The sequence below is a fragment of the Alexandromys fortis genome, unplaced genomic scaffold (assembly GCF_014885135.2).
Source record: "Alexandromys fortis isolate MF-2015 unplaced genomic scaffold, M_Fortis_MF-2015_v1.1 scaffold_116, whole genome shotgun sequence".
NCBI classification, from domain to species: Eukaryota; Metazoa; Chordata; class Mammalia; order Rodentia; family Cricetidae; genus Alexandromys; species Alexandromys fortis.
The window spans coordinates 3,578,752-3,595,203 of record NW_026067998.1 but is presented as its reverse complement, the minus strand read 5'-3'; the positions used below and the strand labels follow the sequence as shown (position 1 = coordinate 3,595,203).

Here is a 16,452-nt window from a genome sequence, read left to right as displayed (position 1 = left end):
TCTCCATCTCAGCCCTCAGTCCCAATGCCTCATCTCAGCCCTTAACTCCTCCTTTGAGACCTCAATGGGTAATCAATCAATCCATCCCCGCTCATCTATAGGCCCATGGTCTTTGTTTTTTGGTCTTTGACACAGGACCCATAACATCACCCTGGAAAGGACAGCTCTTAGTGCTTGGTGTCTGTACCACTAGCTGCCATTGACTGCAGCAAAGATCTCTGCCTTGAAAGGAACTGTCTCATCTGATGCTGCTCTCTCCTAGCTTTCCTTCTTCCTGCCTCCCATCTCTTCTCTGTCTGTCTGTCTGTCTCCTACCATTCTGTCTTCAGCATGAATCATTTTATAGAAAGTTGCACAGAATGACTGTGGATGCTCCTGATCTCCCACAAACAATGTGCTAAAAGCTTGGTCTGCAGTGATGCAGTGTTGGGAGATGAGGCCCTTGGAGATGATTGGATCATGAGGGCTTGACCTCATCAGTGGATACACTCATTCATTATTCATAGTTCAATGAATTATTAGAAGGTAGTGGACACCTGATGGGGACTACTTTAAAGGCAGGTCATGATGGATGTCCTTGAAGTGTGAATTTTGTCCCTGGATGCTTCCTGGCTACCATGAGGGTGAGCAGCTTCGGACTGGCTTACCGCCATGATGTTTCACCTCTTTACTGGCCCGGAAACAATGAAGTCAAATGGCTACAGATCAAAACCTCTGTAACCACAAGTCAAAGATGCACTTTCTTTAAGTTGATTTTCCCAGGATTTGCATTGCAGGAACAGCTGCCACATCATGTTCCTTTTTGAGACATGCTGCGTCATCATTTTTAAAACAACCCAAAGTCAACATATTCCAAATTAAGTGCCTTATTCTCTTGCCTAGCAAATTACATCTTTCCAAGCCTCCAAAGGGCCATGGGTTAACCTGTGTCTGACGAGCAGATTCAGTGGAGTCCCAAAGCCCAGCCCTACAAGTATGAGTTTGCTTTCAAGATACGATCACATTAAGATGAGGTCACAGTTGATGAGGTGCATCTAATCCTATACATGCTTTGTCATATCAGACAACACAGAGAGACCAGGAGACACAGGCAATGCTGGGTAATGATGGGTAGAAGCTACAGCAAGGGCCATAAGGGCATTCTTTCCCCTACCTGCCCTGTCCTTTGGCAGCTCATTCCATGGAGACTCCCGTTTCCTCACACATTGATCTGTCTAGCTCATCAGAATTGATTCCTCATGAACATGAGCAAGGAAGTCAGGTCCACAAGGGGTGCACCCACCTGCTGTGATAGTGGATCTGATCTATTAGGAGCTCATCAAGGCCAGCGGGACTGGGACTGAATAAGCATGGGATGAAACTGGACTCCCTGAACGTGGCGGACAATGAAGGCTGATGAGAAGCCAAGGACAATGGCACTAGGTTTCAATCCTAATACATGAACTGGCTGTGTGGGAGCCTAGTCCCTTTGGAAGCTCACCTTCCTGGTCCTGGATAGAAGTGGGAGGACCTTGGACTTCCCGCAGGGCAGGGAACCTGGACTGCTCATTATTCTCGAGAGGGAGGGGGAATGGAGTGGGGAGAGGGGGAGAGGGGTAGGGGAGGGGGAGATGTGTGGGAGGAGGGGGAGGGAAATGGAAATGGGGAGGAGGCGGTAATTTTTAAAAAAAAATAAATAAATCTTAAAAAAAAGAATTGATTCCTCATTCATGCTGGGGAGACCACATGGCTTCTGCACTAGGGCCTCTGCCAAGTGCTGTCCAGAGGGTCCCTGCCTTCTCGGGACTCCCTACAGGGTCAATTAGCATGACCAGGAAGTCAAGCAAGGCCACTGTGAAAACTTTGACCACTAAAAGATGATTCTTATCGTAGCCCTACCAAAACTACTACCTACGACCATGAAAAGCACAGGCTTTAGAAACAGTTCTCAGAACATGTCATCTATGGTTGCTAATCAAAAAGGGGTGTGGGGGGACCCAAAGCCACAACTGCATCCCTTCCCTGCTCTGGTGAGGATGAGTTAACTGGAGAAAGCACATCCACAATGTCCCCTCTCTTGATACCTATGTGTTGCATTAAAAATCCTTCCTGCCCCCCAAAATCTCTAGTGTTCACCTATACAGAAATGATGTTTGTTAAAGGCTGGTAGGGGGTTACAAGGTCTCTTGGGGGGGGGGGGTGTGTGTGACTGCTGAGTTGTACCTGAAGGCTGTGCAATGAAGCAGAAAGCAGCAGTCAAGATTATACTGCCCTAGGAACAGCACATGCCCCCATGGAAGGACAGTGAATACAAGACCCCATCTGCCACCTTCCCCTACTCCGCCATGGACTCTGTCCAGCTCTGCTATCTCCCATCTTCTACGTGCAAGCTCGACCCTGCTGAGATTAAGGTGCAAAGAGCCCCCTTTTGATGATGTCAGGGGGTGTTCATAAGGTAGTAACTCTTCCCTCAAATTGTATTCGAGCTGAAGAGCTGGAAAACATGGCATATTGCTACATCTTTGGAAATACAATTCTGAAAAGACTAGAAAGAGGGAAGAAGAAGAATCTTCCTCGGGGATTACTTGCAAAATGTGCCATCTCGGGCTCCACACTGCTCAGGGCCTGGCAGAGGAGCCGCTGTTAGCAAGTGACTCACACAGCTGCTACTAAAGTGGATGATTGGGCCACCCCGGGGCAGAGAAGGCTACACACTTTTAGTGCAGGGTCTCACCCTTGTGTCTCTTCTCAGCCAAACTCTGAAGAGTGATCAGAACTCTAAGTGAACAGGAGATTGTATACGGTCCATTGCTAATCATCTGCCGTTCCCCAGAAATCCCTAAGAGTAATGCTGTCCTGCCAGCTGTATCTGAATTTTTTTTAACATGTTATGGTATCGCACAAATCCAAGCTGGAATCTTTGCATCCTGTTTGCTATGTCTCTGCTTTTCTTTTTAAAGCAAAACTAATAACCCAAACTCCACCCCCTACACAGCTCACTGTTTCCTCAGGATGACCCAGGGTGAGGAACCCTCCTGTGTTGGAATTTGTCTTTCCTCCAAGTCTCTAAGTGCTCAACACACCTGTAACCTCCTGTTGTGGGGATCCCCACCAGCTCTGGACACCTGTGACCTCCTGGGGGACCCACCCCAGCTCCATTTTCTCAAGTCATCAAACTGAGACACGAACTGAAGCAGTGGCCATGGAGTACTTCCTCCTTATTAGTGATACTTTCAATTATTTCTATGTTTTTATGGATCATAACATATATTCTAGTGGCAATCTATCTGTCTTTTCCCTTACTATTATTTTTATTGGTTAAGAACACTTTAGATGTCATAGCTTCCAGGCTAGGTAACATCCACAGGCCCCAAGCGGTTAGAAACATGTGTAAGGGACCACTCAGAGATTTCCCCCTTTACCTGACAGGAATATGGGTTAACAATTGATGTGGGAGGACCCAGCCCACTCTGAAGAGCAAGCCAGTGTGTAGTGTTCCTCCAGGGTCTCTGCTTCAGTTCCTGTCTGGAGTTCCTGCCTTGGCTTCCCTCAGAAATGAACTGTAACTGAGATGTGTAAACCAAATAAACTCTTTACTCTGAAGCCACTTTTGGTTAAGGAAATGAACAGGCCAGGTTTTTCTAGTCCACTGCTTTACGGTCCCCGAGGGCCTGACTGGGAGCCCAGTTGAATATGAAGCACAGTCTGGGCAAGTCAACAAGCATGTCACATTTGTACAGTGCCAGACTCCAGGTGTCAAGACGGCCGACCTATTGAGTCATGAACACAAATTAAATTCAATCCCCAGTCTTGGAGTTTCTCGCTGTATATCCAATTGCCACTTGCTTGTCTCTAAGGATGGTTTTAATGGGGCGAGAACAGCTGGCATTATTGGGTGACATCATAGACTTTTCATTTGTATTCAAACCAAATATCACCAGCTCTCTGAAAAGAAATCAAGTACATAACTAGATAAAATAATTATGGTGAGTTGTAAAAGAAATTGAAGTCTCTCAACTACAACATGTGATTATACAAAGGCCCTTTCTGAATATGAAGTGTGTCTTCTTGATCCTGAGTGAGACTGATAAAGAGCAGTGGAGAGGAGTACAAATCTTCACAGAGGGACATCCCACCCCCTACAGCTTTGTCAGTGTCACCATGGGTGCTTATGAATGGCCTGGAGTGATTGCAGACCGGTGGAATCAGCACTGGGGTGGGGAGGATGCTACACGCGTACTGTGGAGTACCACGTGTAGCTTCACTCTTCCCAACTCTGTGGGCTTCTCTGGTGAAGCTCACCTGTCAAGATAGATGAGTATGTCTGCAGAAGAAGAGGAAAGTTTCAGTTTTGTTTTGTTTTTCTGAGAAGAGAGGGATCATAGTTTGGCATATTCAAAGTCTTTGAGGTCTTGGGGGCTAACCCTGTAAGTGTATCCCTGTTGTGTCTGTCTATATGTGTCTCTAGTTAACACAAATGCCAGGGGTGTCCTGCTGGCACCTTCCTCTTGGTTCTCCTGAATACATAAGACAGAATTCCAGCCATCTGCAGTCTACACAGACAGGGCTAACCCTTTTGTCCCCTGTATCTGCTGGTTGAGAGGCCTGGCATGCTCAGGCACTCAGGACTGGCCCTTCAGTGACTGATGGGAACGTGCGCTTCAGTCTCTTCCTTCATGAAGGATAATTCTGAGTAAAAGAAGCTCCTGAGGTCTTCAACAAGCACGGGAGCAGAGAAGACCCTAACAAGAATGTTTCTGTCCACTTTCTCTACTTCTGGCTGTACCCCTCTCTACCATGTGTTCCAGATTCACCTCCAGAATCAACCACTCTTGTGGATATTTGCCTCAGGGAATGTTTACAGGGCAAATCAAATAAGAGACAAGTGTTAAAAGAAAGGAATGTGAGGTGAGGAAACGGAGGACTATGGGCAAGGTCCCAGTGAGTACAGAAGAGCAAACTGCAACTTAACCCGAGACATGAAACCTAGACCCGAGACAGCGTTCCGAATCTCCCTTCTCCTCGCTGCCATCTCCTTCTTCCTGCTGAGTGCTCACCTCCTATGGTACCAAATGCTCCTGCTCAAAGCAGATTACGCAAAGCCAAGTCTGCGTCACAGAGGCAAGAATTCTAGGGTTAGGGAGAGATGGCTCAGTGGTTAAGAGCACTGTCTGCTCTTCCAGAGGTCCTGAGTTCAATTCCCAGCAACCACATGGTGGCTCCAAACCATCTGTAAAGAGATCTGGTGCCCTCCTCTGGTGTGTGGGTATAAATGGAGGCAGAAAGTTGTATACATAATAAATAAATCTTTAAAAAACAACAACAAAAAAACCAAACAAACAAAAGTTTGCTAAATTCAGAAGGTAATGATCTAGGGAAAAAAAAAGAATTCTAGGGTTGGCCCACCCATGTATACAGATAAGGAGGCATGTGGATAGTCGTCATTTTGACTAGGAAGAAAAGGGATATCATGGCTTCACAACCATCTTGACTGAGGGCAATCACATGGTATGATCCAGGCAAGGAAACAACACATCTCTGGGGATACTTTCAAATTGGTATCAGATTTTTATGTAATTCCTGTGCTAAAAACCATGTTTGTATAATATAGGATTTTAAAGCAATCCTTGTTTAATGAGGTATTCAAGCCGCACCTACCTGCTTTCATATGCAAGAACGTACATTGTGCCCGCAGCCAAACTTTGCAACATAAGAGTCGCCCAGTTGACAACAGATTTTAAAGACATAAACGGGTTATGGGAAACAGTGGAAGCTTGTAAAATACAGCAGGACGGGAGTTCCCAAAGAGTGCCCAGATGCAAAGGTGGATCCTGGGAGCTTTGGGAATGTTGGAGCCATGTGAAAGCCACAAGAAATACCAGCCACAATGAAATGGAGCAGGCTGGAATCTAGAAGGGAGGCCATGTATATGCTGAGGGTGGAGCCAAAGGGGTGATCCAAGCACTCAGGAAAACACAAAGGAATGCAAATAAATCCCAGATATTGAGCTTTGAATTCTTTACACTTTTGGAACTTGGTTTCCCCCTATCCAGTTATGATTGTACTCTATGCCTTTGCTCTTGAAATAAAAATGGTATTTTATTTTGATATTATCAGAACATACAGCTAAGAGTTTTTAAACTTCTTTAAAAGGAAATTTTAGAGCTTTATTCAAAATTTTAAAACTTGATATTAAAAGAAGCTTTAGCAATGTTTAAATGTACAAGGGCTAGGGGACATGTCTAAATTTACAAGATATTTCATTATGACATCTTTGTTAATATAGGATCATGATGAATAGATAAATAAAAAGTTAAAACTTAGGGCCAAAGCTAAACACCAGAGACTGGGATATTCCTGTCTTATGATGCAATAAGACAGTGACCTTAGCAGTTTGACAAAGAACTTGGAACTGGCTTATAGAACATCTCTTCTTAGTCAGGTCTATTCAGGTCAACAGAGACTGATTTAAAGATATATGTCTAACCTCCCTGTTATTTTGGTAAACTGAGTCACACAGTAATATGATGTACTATGTAGAGGTTAGGAAAGTTTCCAGTCTCCATATAGACTACATTTCAAGTCATTTCTTGTTACTAAAAATGCTTCAATTCAAAAATTGTTATTTTTATTATAAACTGTTAAAGATGATTAAGTATTGATAATCGGGACTATCCTTAATACATTTTTGCTGAATATGGCATTTAAGAAATTTATACTTATATAACAGAAACTCCCAGATCATAGCAGTGACCCCCACGGTCTCCAAGAAGACAACGGACACAAGAACTGACAACTCCGCCTAGACTGTGGCAATGCCAACCACCGAGAAGGACTGCCCCGATGCCTCACCTGCAGCCAAAGCTAGCCCAAACTGCAGACAAACAAGACACTGGAGAGCTGATTGTCCCACTTCACCTAGACAAAGTGAGGTCACTTCCTCCCATAATCATGCTCCACAAGAAAGCTTCACACCTTCCAGGCCTGGCAGCATGGCTGTTGTCCTGGTACCCCTGCACTGAATGCCACAGGGACCACAGGAACCTGGGGTAACTGTCCAGGTAAAGGACTATGGACAAGTCTCTGTCATTTTGATTATTCCTGCTCTTGTCTCTGGTCACACCGATGGCTAGGCTAACTAACTTTGTCAGCTAGTCAACGGCAGACAATCAGCTCCTTCCCCCAAGGCTGCAGCTGCCTTGTTAGCTCATTAGTTAGTAAAATTCCTAGGTTTCTTGTTTTAAAAAAGACAGACAGGTTGGCTTTGTTCACAGGTTTCATATTGAGCAGGTTCCAGAGGTGACTTTCCACTAAAAAAGAACTCTTTGCAATGACTGTCCCCAGTAATACCTTATGTCTCTGGTGAATGAGTCAAGTCCATACAAGGTCTAAGTTCTGGTGGTCTAAAAAATGTTCTATATAAGGGTCTGAGGATGTAAAAACATAAATAAGTTCTCAAGGTCTTGAAAAATGATTTAAGATATATAAATACCAACTATAAAGACTTATTATTACACTGAGATTTCAAGGGTTCAAAATTTTATCGTTGACAACTAGACCTCTGATAAACTGATATAGCACTGACTACTTACTGTTCAGTCACAAGCTCGGGGTTTTAAGTTTCCTTTGATTGTCTTCTAAGCATAGAATTAAAGGTGCCTTTTATTGGGCAAAAAAGTATATCAGACTTTCTATACATAAGAAAAAAATGTTCACACTTTCTAACCCAAAGCCATAGCCTTTGCTCTGACTCAAAGGTGTAAATTGGATCCAGCTGCTCTACAGACTCCCAATAGTGCTTTTCTACAATGTGGATTTCAATAGAATGGTAAAGTTAATAGATCTAAAACTTTCATATCCTTTAGTAGACTAAAATTCAGATGAGCTTCAAAAAATCAAAAACGGGTTATAAGGCTTGGCTCCACCTGTCACAGGTGAATCAAGAAAGTTCCAAATGCAAGGTTCTTCTTTAAGTTCTTGAGCTCTAACTTCTGTTCCTGGTCTCTATTTATTTCGGCAGACTGCCACCTGACAGACAGACACACTGACCGGGAGCACCTGCCACCTGACAGACAGACACACTGACCAGGGAGCACCTGCCACCTGACAGACAGACACACTGACCAGGGAGCATCTGCAAACTGCAAGCTGTTGAGCTCTGGATTTGCTGAAAGCTGATGGGAACCAGTCCAGCCAATGTGATTGCTCCCTGCCTCTTCACCTGGATCAGCTAATCGAAAGCTTCTGATAAAGGTTCCATCGCCCAGCCTTTGACTAGCCATTCAGCTTTCCTGGGCCCTGACAAACTACACCCCAGTTTAGCCAGAAGCAGCTACATCCCTGCCCCATAGAAGCTGAAAACATTAAGTCAAAAGGAAACCCTGACATAGAGGACAAAATGGCTACCTATAATGCCAATTGATGTACCAGGAGAAAATGAGCTCAGATTTACAAACAGGGAGATACATCAACTAAAATTGTTCTACAGTATGATAGGACACTTGGCCTGCTTTATGCAGAACAAAGAAATATCCATCACAGGACCTCTGGCCCTTCCTTGTGCTTCTGCTAATTACTGTTGGCTCTTATATCATTGATACAATAATTGAATGATTATTCCTATGTGGGTACCATTAAACTAATGGTTATTAGATCCAAATGTAAACCATTACCCATCGTAGAGCCAAGGGTTTGATCCAGGACAGAACTTGAGGGGAAATCTTACACCTGAGGTTATTCATGCAGGCTCATGCATCAGGCAGGACAGCACGTGCTGAGGCCCAAGAGGCTGGGCTATGGTGTCCACGTTAGATTCAGGCTCTTTCGCTTACCAGATGCGTGACATTAAAAAAGAAAGCTTGACCTCACTCCCCTAAGGTTACTGGGGAGCGTAGTCCTTATCTCATCAGAGGCCTGAAGATTAAAACATGGGGCAGGCCTGCCACCCAGGAAGCTCTGTATGGGTGTGTGGTCCCTGCAAGTAAAGCTCGGTGGTGAGCGGCAGATGGACAGTGCAGGGACACCTCCAATACCTGCTCTCTGCTTAGCAGCTTCTGTTTGAATCCAGGGGACCACGTGACTTATTCCTCTGAGTCTTTTAAGATGTACTTAGAATTTAATTTATGCAATTAGATTCTGAGTTGCCTCAAAATCCTCTGCTATCTAACCTAAGCGGGTAAAAAAGCCTCTGTCTCTCTCCCTCTCTGTTTCTCTTTTCTTCCTACCCCCAACGTGTGTGTGTGTGTGTGTGTGTGTGTGTGTGTGTGTGTGTGTGTATGTGTGTGGTAAATGCCTATGGATTTTCAAGAGATGGGAGAGGCCAAGACCAGAGAGAGATAACATTATTTAGATAATCTTATCCACACACAAAAAGTCTAACAGAGACAGTTACTTACAAACACTCCTGGCACAGCAGCTCAGAGCACCCTGGAGACAGCTCTGCCCTGCAGCTCCCAGCACACTGGAGACAGCTCTGCCCTGCAGGTTTCTGACTCTGCACTCTAAGAAGAGCTTCCTTTCAGCTTGAAATTCTCTGCTTCTTGGCCTAGTTGTCATAAAAACCCTGAAGCAGTCACTAAGGGACCAAAGACATAGACTCGGGAGGGTGGAGGAAGAAAGGAGCTGCGGATGAACACAGAATAGAGCCAGGCCCCTCTGTAATGATCATGGAACAAATGCGATTCTTAGGGCCGTCTCTGCTGTTTGTTCCTATAAGTACCAACTACCTCCAGGCGTAACAATAATTCAGCTTCAGCAAGCTCATAGAGGTAGACATGTATGCTAGACATCATACATGAATGTCACGTTGGACTTTACAACAGGCCAAAGAGATGGGCAGTGTGTTTATTATGTCCATACTGTAGACAAGGAAATGGAGGCCAGAGTTTTACAGTCCAATTTAAAGCCAGGCATTCTAATTCCAGTCTGTGTGTCCTATGGTCAGCCCCTCCATCAGTACAGTCTGTGTCGACGGTCAGCCCCCAGCCTCCATCACTACTCTACCCTTATTCTGCAGGTTCCTCCTTGCCATTTCTCTAAGAATGATGTGTCGAGTATACAAGAATATTTGTCTCAATAATTCCAAATCGTTCCAATCTTTTAGCCTACTCAATGCCATTATTTGCTGTCCCTGTAACTGTGGAAACTCTAAAAGTAGAATAAATAGAAAAATAAACTAATACAGACATGGTGCCACTTCAGACGCCGTGGAGCCCAAGCGAAGGAAGTCCATGAAGCCACCTAACTAGCGCACCAGCCTTTCACCCACCATCATATGGAATGGCTTGACCTAGTTTTAGTTAGATCACCTCACTTCAAAATATTTACTAAGATCTGCCAGTCCACGGTAGGCCCTGGGGAGTCAGTGGTGTACAGCAGCTCAAAATCGTGCAGCTAAAATGGGGTTGCTTCTCACCTATGGTAAGGCCGCCTCCCAGAGACCCTTGTAAGTTGAAAAGGTTTTAAGCAAAAAAAAATGTATTTCACACCTCACCTCAAATATGCACATCAAAGCTTAAACTAGTGGTTCTCAACCTATGGGTCACAACCCCTGTGGAAACCTTCTATCTCAAGAAGAAAAAAAAAACACCATATTTATGATTCATAACAGTAGCAAAATTGCAGTTATAAAGTAGTAGTGAAAATAAATTTATGATAGGGGTTACCACAACATGAGGAACTGCATAAGGAAGGTGGAGAACCACAGGCTTAGATCCATGGAACTGTGCAAAGAACTGGCCTCAACTGTGTGGCTGCCTGAAAGTTGGGGATCAGCCTGAATACTCAACCCAGAAGCTCACAGGAAAGAAAAGGTTCAGAGGCAGTTCCCACTGGATGTATGCCACTTTTGTCCTGTCGCTAAGTTAGAAGACCTTACACTGGGGTCCCCCTGTATAACATAAGGTTAGAGAGAGGTAAGATGCAGGGGCTGGATCTATAGGGACAAAGGTGACCAGAAAGAATGTGTGGGCTACAGTGGCATCAGAGCAGAGGCCAGGTGGAGAGAGGAAGCCAGCCCCAAAGGATGCGCACTTTGGAGATCTGAAGAAACAGCCAGTGGGGAGGAGAAGGATGAAGGAAGATGTCTTACAGGGAAAAAAAAAAAAAAACAGTTTTCACTGGGCAGTGGTGGTGCATGCCTTTAATCCTAGCACTCAGGAGGCAGAGGCAGGCAGATCTCTGTGAGTTCAAGGTCAGGCTGGTCCTCAAAGTGAGTTCTAGAACAGCTAGGGCTACACGGAGAAACCCTGTCTTGAAAAAAACAAAAAAAGGGGCTGGAGAGATGGCTCAGAGGTTAAGAGCATTGCCTGCTTTTCCAAAGGTCCTGAGTTCAATTCCCAGCAACCACATAGTGGCTCACAACCACCTGTAATGGGGTCTGGTGCCCTCTTCTGGCCTGCAGGCAGACACGCAAACAGAATATTGTATACATAATAAATAAATAAATGTTTTTAAAAAAAGAATGGCTTTCTTCCAAGCTTAAGACTCAAGGCATTATTTATAATTATGAGGTCCCCTCTCCCTGAGGATTGACGGTCAGGAACTGTTCATGAGGAGAAAGGGTCTCATAAAGCCTCCCCTCTCCCTGAGAACCGACAAGGCAAATCCTGGTTGCTATGGGAGAGGGCGCCATTAGAGCAACTGGTAGGCTGTCCATGTTCCTGTAAGCCCCTCTCAACTCATGGGATCATAAAACCAGAAATGAACTGGGAAGAAAAAGAGGGTCCACAGATGGGAGAAGGATGAGTGTGGTCAAAATACATTATACATATATACATATATAGAGAGAGATGGATAGAGATATGAAAACGTCAGAATGAAATCTATCATTATGTATAATTAATATATGCAAATAAAAACACATGAAAGATTCCCCAGGAAAACTGTTAAGTGATAAATGGTTTCAGCAAATACCAGGACATAAAAGCAACATACAAAACTCAGTGGCTTTTCTATTTACTAATAATGAATGTGCCAAGAAGAAAATCAGGAGGGGCAAATTCCATTTATAATAGCTTCAAAATAATAGTGAAAAAATACAGGAATAGACCTGACAGAGGAGATCAAAGACCTGTACATGAAACATTCTAAAACACTGTGGGGAGGGGGTGAAGAGGTGATGTAGCAGTAAGAGCACTGTTGCTCTTGCAGAGGACCTGGCTTTGGTTCCTCGGGGTGGAGCACAACTCGCTAGAACTGCAATTCTAGAAGAACCTGGTGCCCTCTTCTGGCCTCTGCAAGCATGAGGCACACATGGTGCATGTACATACTTGCAAGCAGACACTTAGACACATAAAAAAAAAAAGCACACCGTGGTAGAAAGAATAAAGCCAGACATGACTGAGATGTTTGCAAGCCTGTCTGTGTGGCTGTACCAGTCACAATAGCCAAGATGTGAAATAAGTCTAGATATCTGTCAACTGATAAATTGATGAAGAAAAATAAAGTATATGTGTGTGTGTGCATAAAAGAGAGAGAGAAAATTTTATTCCACTATAAACTGTGACATTTCAGCAAGAGAAACCAAGAGAACAGGAGAACATTACTAGTCAGCCTTAGAAAGATGACTGGAACTTAGTTTCTCTCATGTGCAAAATCCATATTTGAATGAATGAGTGGATGAATGAATGGCATAAAGTAGAAGAGAGTTGTGAGATGGGGAGGAAGGGTGTGATGGGGGAATAACACGGGGGGGGGTAATGAAGTAAAAAGACAGGCAGTTTCTCTCATATGCGGAATCTATACTCAATTCTACATACATATATATTTGCACATTCTATATATGTGTGTGTGTGTGTGTGTGTGAGAGAGAGAGAGAAAGAGAGAGAGAGAGAGAGCAGAAGGGATAGGATTTAAGGAATGAATGAGACTAACAAGGGATGGATGAGATGGGGCAAGTCTGAGCAAGGTAAAAAGATACATAAAACACATACACACATGTATATACATATATGCATGTACACATGTGGGTCATAAAGAAATCCAGTATTCCGTACACTAAAATCCTGGTTTAAATTAAAATATTAGCATTCTGAATTTAGCTTATATATCCTGGCAATAAAAATTTACTATTAAATATGACTAGCTGAAATTTAACTCTGTATCTCAATGTCATGTAATTTTGGTAGTGAGATCTCTTGAGACAGAATGTGTGAAGAGTTAATGTTTTGTGACTGAATTATCCCCAGAATGAGTACTGAGCGGGTCAGCCTTGTGCTTAAGGAGTTAAACAGGAAGATCAACTCGGGGGTTTAAGAAATGCTGGTAAGGTCAGCAGCATCTGTCCATCTTCCCACGGCCCACTTTCCAAAGTAAAAGAAGCAGTTCTAGCAAGACAGACAGAAGGCCGCCCTCAGCAGACATTTCTCCAAATGCTCCACAAAGGGAGGATTTGCAAAGTAGCGTTGCCGCTCCCAGACAAGTTCCCAGCATGCCTTAGGGTCATTTTGGCTCTCTCCCTAGGATGCAGTGTTTAACAATTGGCTAGATGGGGAAAAAAATGGAGGCTTCTTGGTTGTTTGTTAAATGGGAGCTCAGAATATTTCTCTGAGAATACATTTTTTACTCCACACGTTTACCGGGGTAGGGCCATGTGACAAGCCCCATAAGGGTCTGGCAAAGGAACCTTCGCGGTGTGCACAGTGTGTCGCAAGTGTCTCTGATCATCTCAACAGAGCACTCGCTTATCCAGCCTCTGGGACAAGGGTCAAAGCACCGGCCTTGTCATCTACTCGAGATGCAACAGCATTGATTCAGTCCCTGTCACTGTCCAGCTCCAGGACAGGGAAGAGGACACAGAAATCCTTCCCCAGGTACGAAGACACCCGGTCACTGTGTGCAAGTCCTGGGATGCTCGTGGTGTCCTGCGGGCAGCTCATGCCCTCATTCATCTGCAGACTGTGTGTCAGGATTACTTCAGCGGGAAGTTAGAGAACGTAGTCCCCCAAAGGAATATAAACAGGCTGACCCCGGGGTTGTGACTCTAAATACACATGAGACACAATTCTTTCCCCGTGAACTACCTAGGGACACAAAACTTACTCAGTGCGCTTCCTTTTCAAACTCTATTCTCTTTGCAAGCAAGAACAGTAACAGAAGTTCAAAATTGTTAAGTGTGCCACTGGAGAGCCATAAAACAGTTATCCTTACCAAGAATAGAGGATCGTTCCCACCACAGACGTGAGCTTACTGCTTTCCTGTTTTTGCTTTGCCAGTCCAAAGTCAGCTACAATTCACAAAACAGAGCAACGTGTTACTGTCTTTCCCCAGGATTAGCAGGCCCTAGTGTCCGACACTCTGCAAGGTCACTAGTGCCCTCTCTATGCATTCACAGAGTGTCCCCCACATCTTCTGTCCACCCCCAACCTCAGTTCACATATATTCTACTATACTCTGCTCTGTAAACTGACAGACACAATGGGATTCGTCTTTGTAAAATAATCTAAAGTCAGTCTTGCTCACTGAAGCAGATGGAAGTCTTGTTGATCTTGTGAGTTTTACTTTAATGGTCTCAAATACATAGTAAGACTATAACATTTATGCATACAGCTGTGTCAAAGCTGCATCTGAGGAGGAAAAAGTGGGTGTGGTGGCTTAGCCTGTGATCCCAGCTCAAAAAACGAGGCAGGGCAGCATGTGTTAACCAGTGAGACCCTGTCTCAAAGAACAACCAAAAAGAGAAGATGAATGAAGAAACTGGTCAAAACAACTAAAAATAGACAGCTGAAATTGAAAAATAATAATCTTATTAAGGGTGTTATGATATATTCTCTAATAAATGACAGGCATGCAAATTTTATGACACACACACATATATGTGTATATATATATATATATATATATATATATATATATATATATATATATCTTCATGACTAGATTCTTGAAGTCCCAGCACTTAGGAGCTAAGGCAGTAAAACCAAGAGTTCAAGACCAGACTGGCTACACAGTGAGATCCCATCTCAAGGAAGGAAAAGAGGAAAGAGAGGGAAGTGGAGGTGAGGGATGAGACGGTGGTGACGGGGAAGGAAGGATAGGGGACGTGAGGGCAAGGAAAAAGAGAAAACAGTAAAAGACGGTTATCCTGAACAGCCACCATGAAGATCTGAGAATCCAAAATTAAATAGCAATTATTGGCACTAACTCGCCATATCTGCAAAAAAATAAGGATTAAAATAGCATAGCATAGCATAGTGGAAACTATACAACAGTAAAATTAAATAATTCAATATTGAAATTTTATGTATTACATAAAAGTATGTGAGTACAATATTTAATAACTGGTTGTGGGCAGCCAAAGGAACCTTACGTGAAAATATAAAGAGTGAGCTTATGAAATCCTGAATGAAGGCATTGTTGACACAGGCAACGACCAATGCCCCGACCCATGGGAAACTGTCAAAGCCTCCCTCCAGCCTGAGTGCAAATGTTAGCAATGTGTACAAGTATTTACCAACCATTGACCAATGTGTGCAAAAAAGCCCACTGCAGCTTCTTCCTCCCTGATGTTTACAGCCGGAGACTGCTGCCCACGGAGACTTGCTCCTACAACTAAGCAATTCTCTTGACTCCAAACAACACACAGTCCAAGGTCAGACCAGTTGCTGCCTGTCCATCAGAGTACATGCAGAACATCTGGCCCAGTTTCTTCATCTGTGTGTCTAGTTTTTCTTTAGTGTCTGTTCTTCGTTTTCCTGCCTTCCCCATCAGATGTCCAGGACCAAGCCACGCTGGACATGAAGACTGGTGATAATTTGTTTTTTTCACTTAAAATAGTACATTCTGAGTCAGGGTCTTATGTACCTCAGAGATGACTCTCACCTCTGGTGCAAAATGCACTATGTGGCTAAGGATGACCTTGAACTTCTGATCGTCCTCAATGTCCAAAGTGCTGGAATTAAAGACATGAGCCACCTGCCCATTTATGCTGAGCTTTGAGTTCATGGCTTTGACATGGAAGTCTCTATGAGCTGAGTCACATAACGGCCCTAACATAACATATTTTTGACAAATGTAGAATTGCACATGTTTACAGGGTACAGTAGAATAATTCAATAGATGTATTGATATCTACATATAATACCCATTAAGATCAAGATAATTTGTATTTTTCTTTGATGTGGGAGTGATGGGCATCGAAGAGAATCCTTATGGAGTTTGATAGCCATTTGGGCAAGAAACTGCTCTTGCCTGGACTGTTGCATAAACTGGACACAGAGAACCCGCAGAGAGAGGACTGCTAAACTTGCCTAAAGGTGAGATGACCTTTTGGGGTTCCTGCTTCATGAAAGAGTCTGTGAGACATTCTGCAGGACACAGCAAAAAGTGACTGAACTGTCTTTGGAATTTCTTGCTTGATGAGAATGTCTGCTGGATACTATGGGCCTGTAGGCCGAAGATGGATGCCCCAACGGTACAGAGGAACTTTGGGTGACTGTCCAGGCAGCGAGATGTCTCTGTCATTTCTAGAGTTTT

General features: G+C 43.8%; 1 protein-coding gene across 2 annotated transcripts in view; it reads right to left on the bottom strand.

Moving 5' to 3' along the window:
- Nek10 (NIMA related kinase 10) overlaps window positions 1-16,452 on the bottom strand; it is a 167,890-nt gene that overhangs the window by 79,291 nt on the left and 72,147 nt on the right. For both annotated transcript variants that reach the window (XM_050160509.1, XM_050160508.1), the window contains exon 23: window positions 14,128-14,203. In XM_050160509.1, coding sequence (XP_050016466.1) covers window positions 14,128-14,203 — 76 coding nt within the window. The remainder of the gene's footprint in view (window positions 1-14,127; window positions 14,204-16,452) is intronic.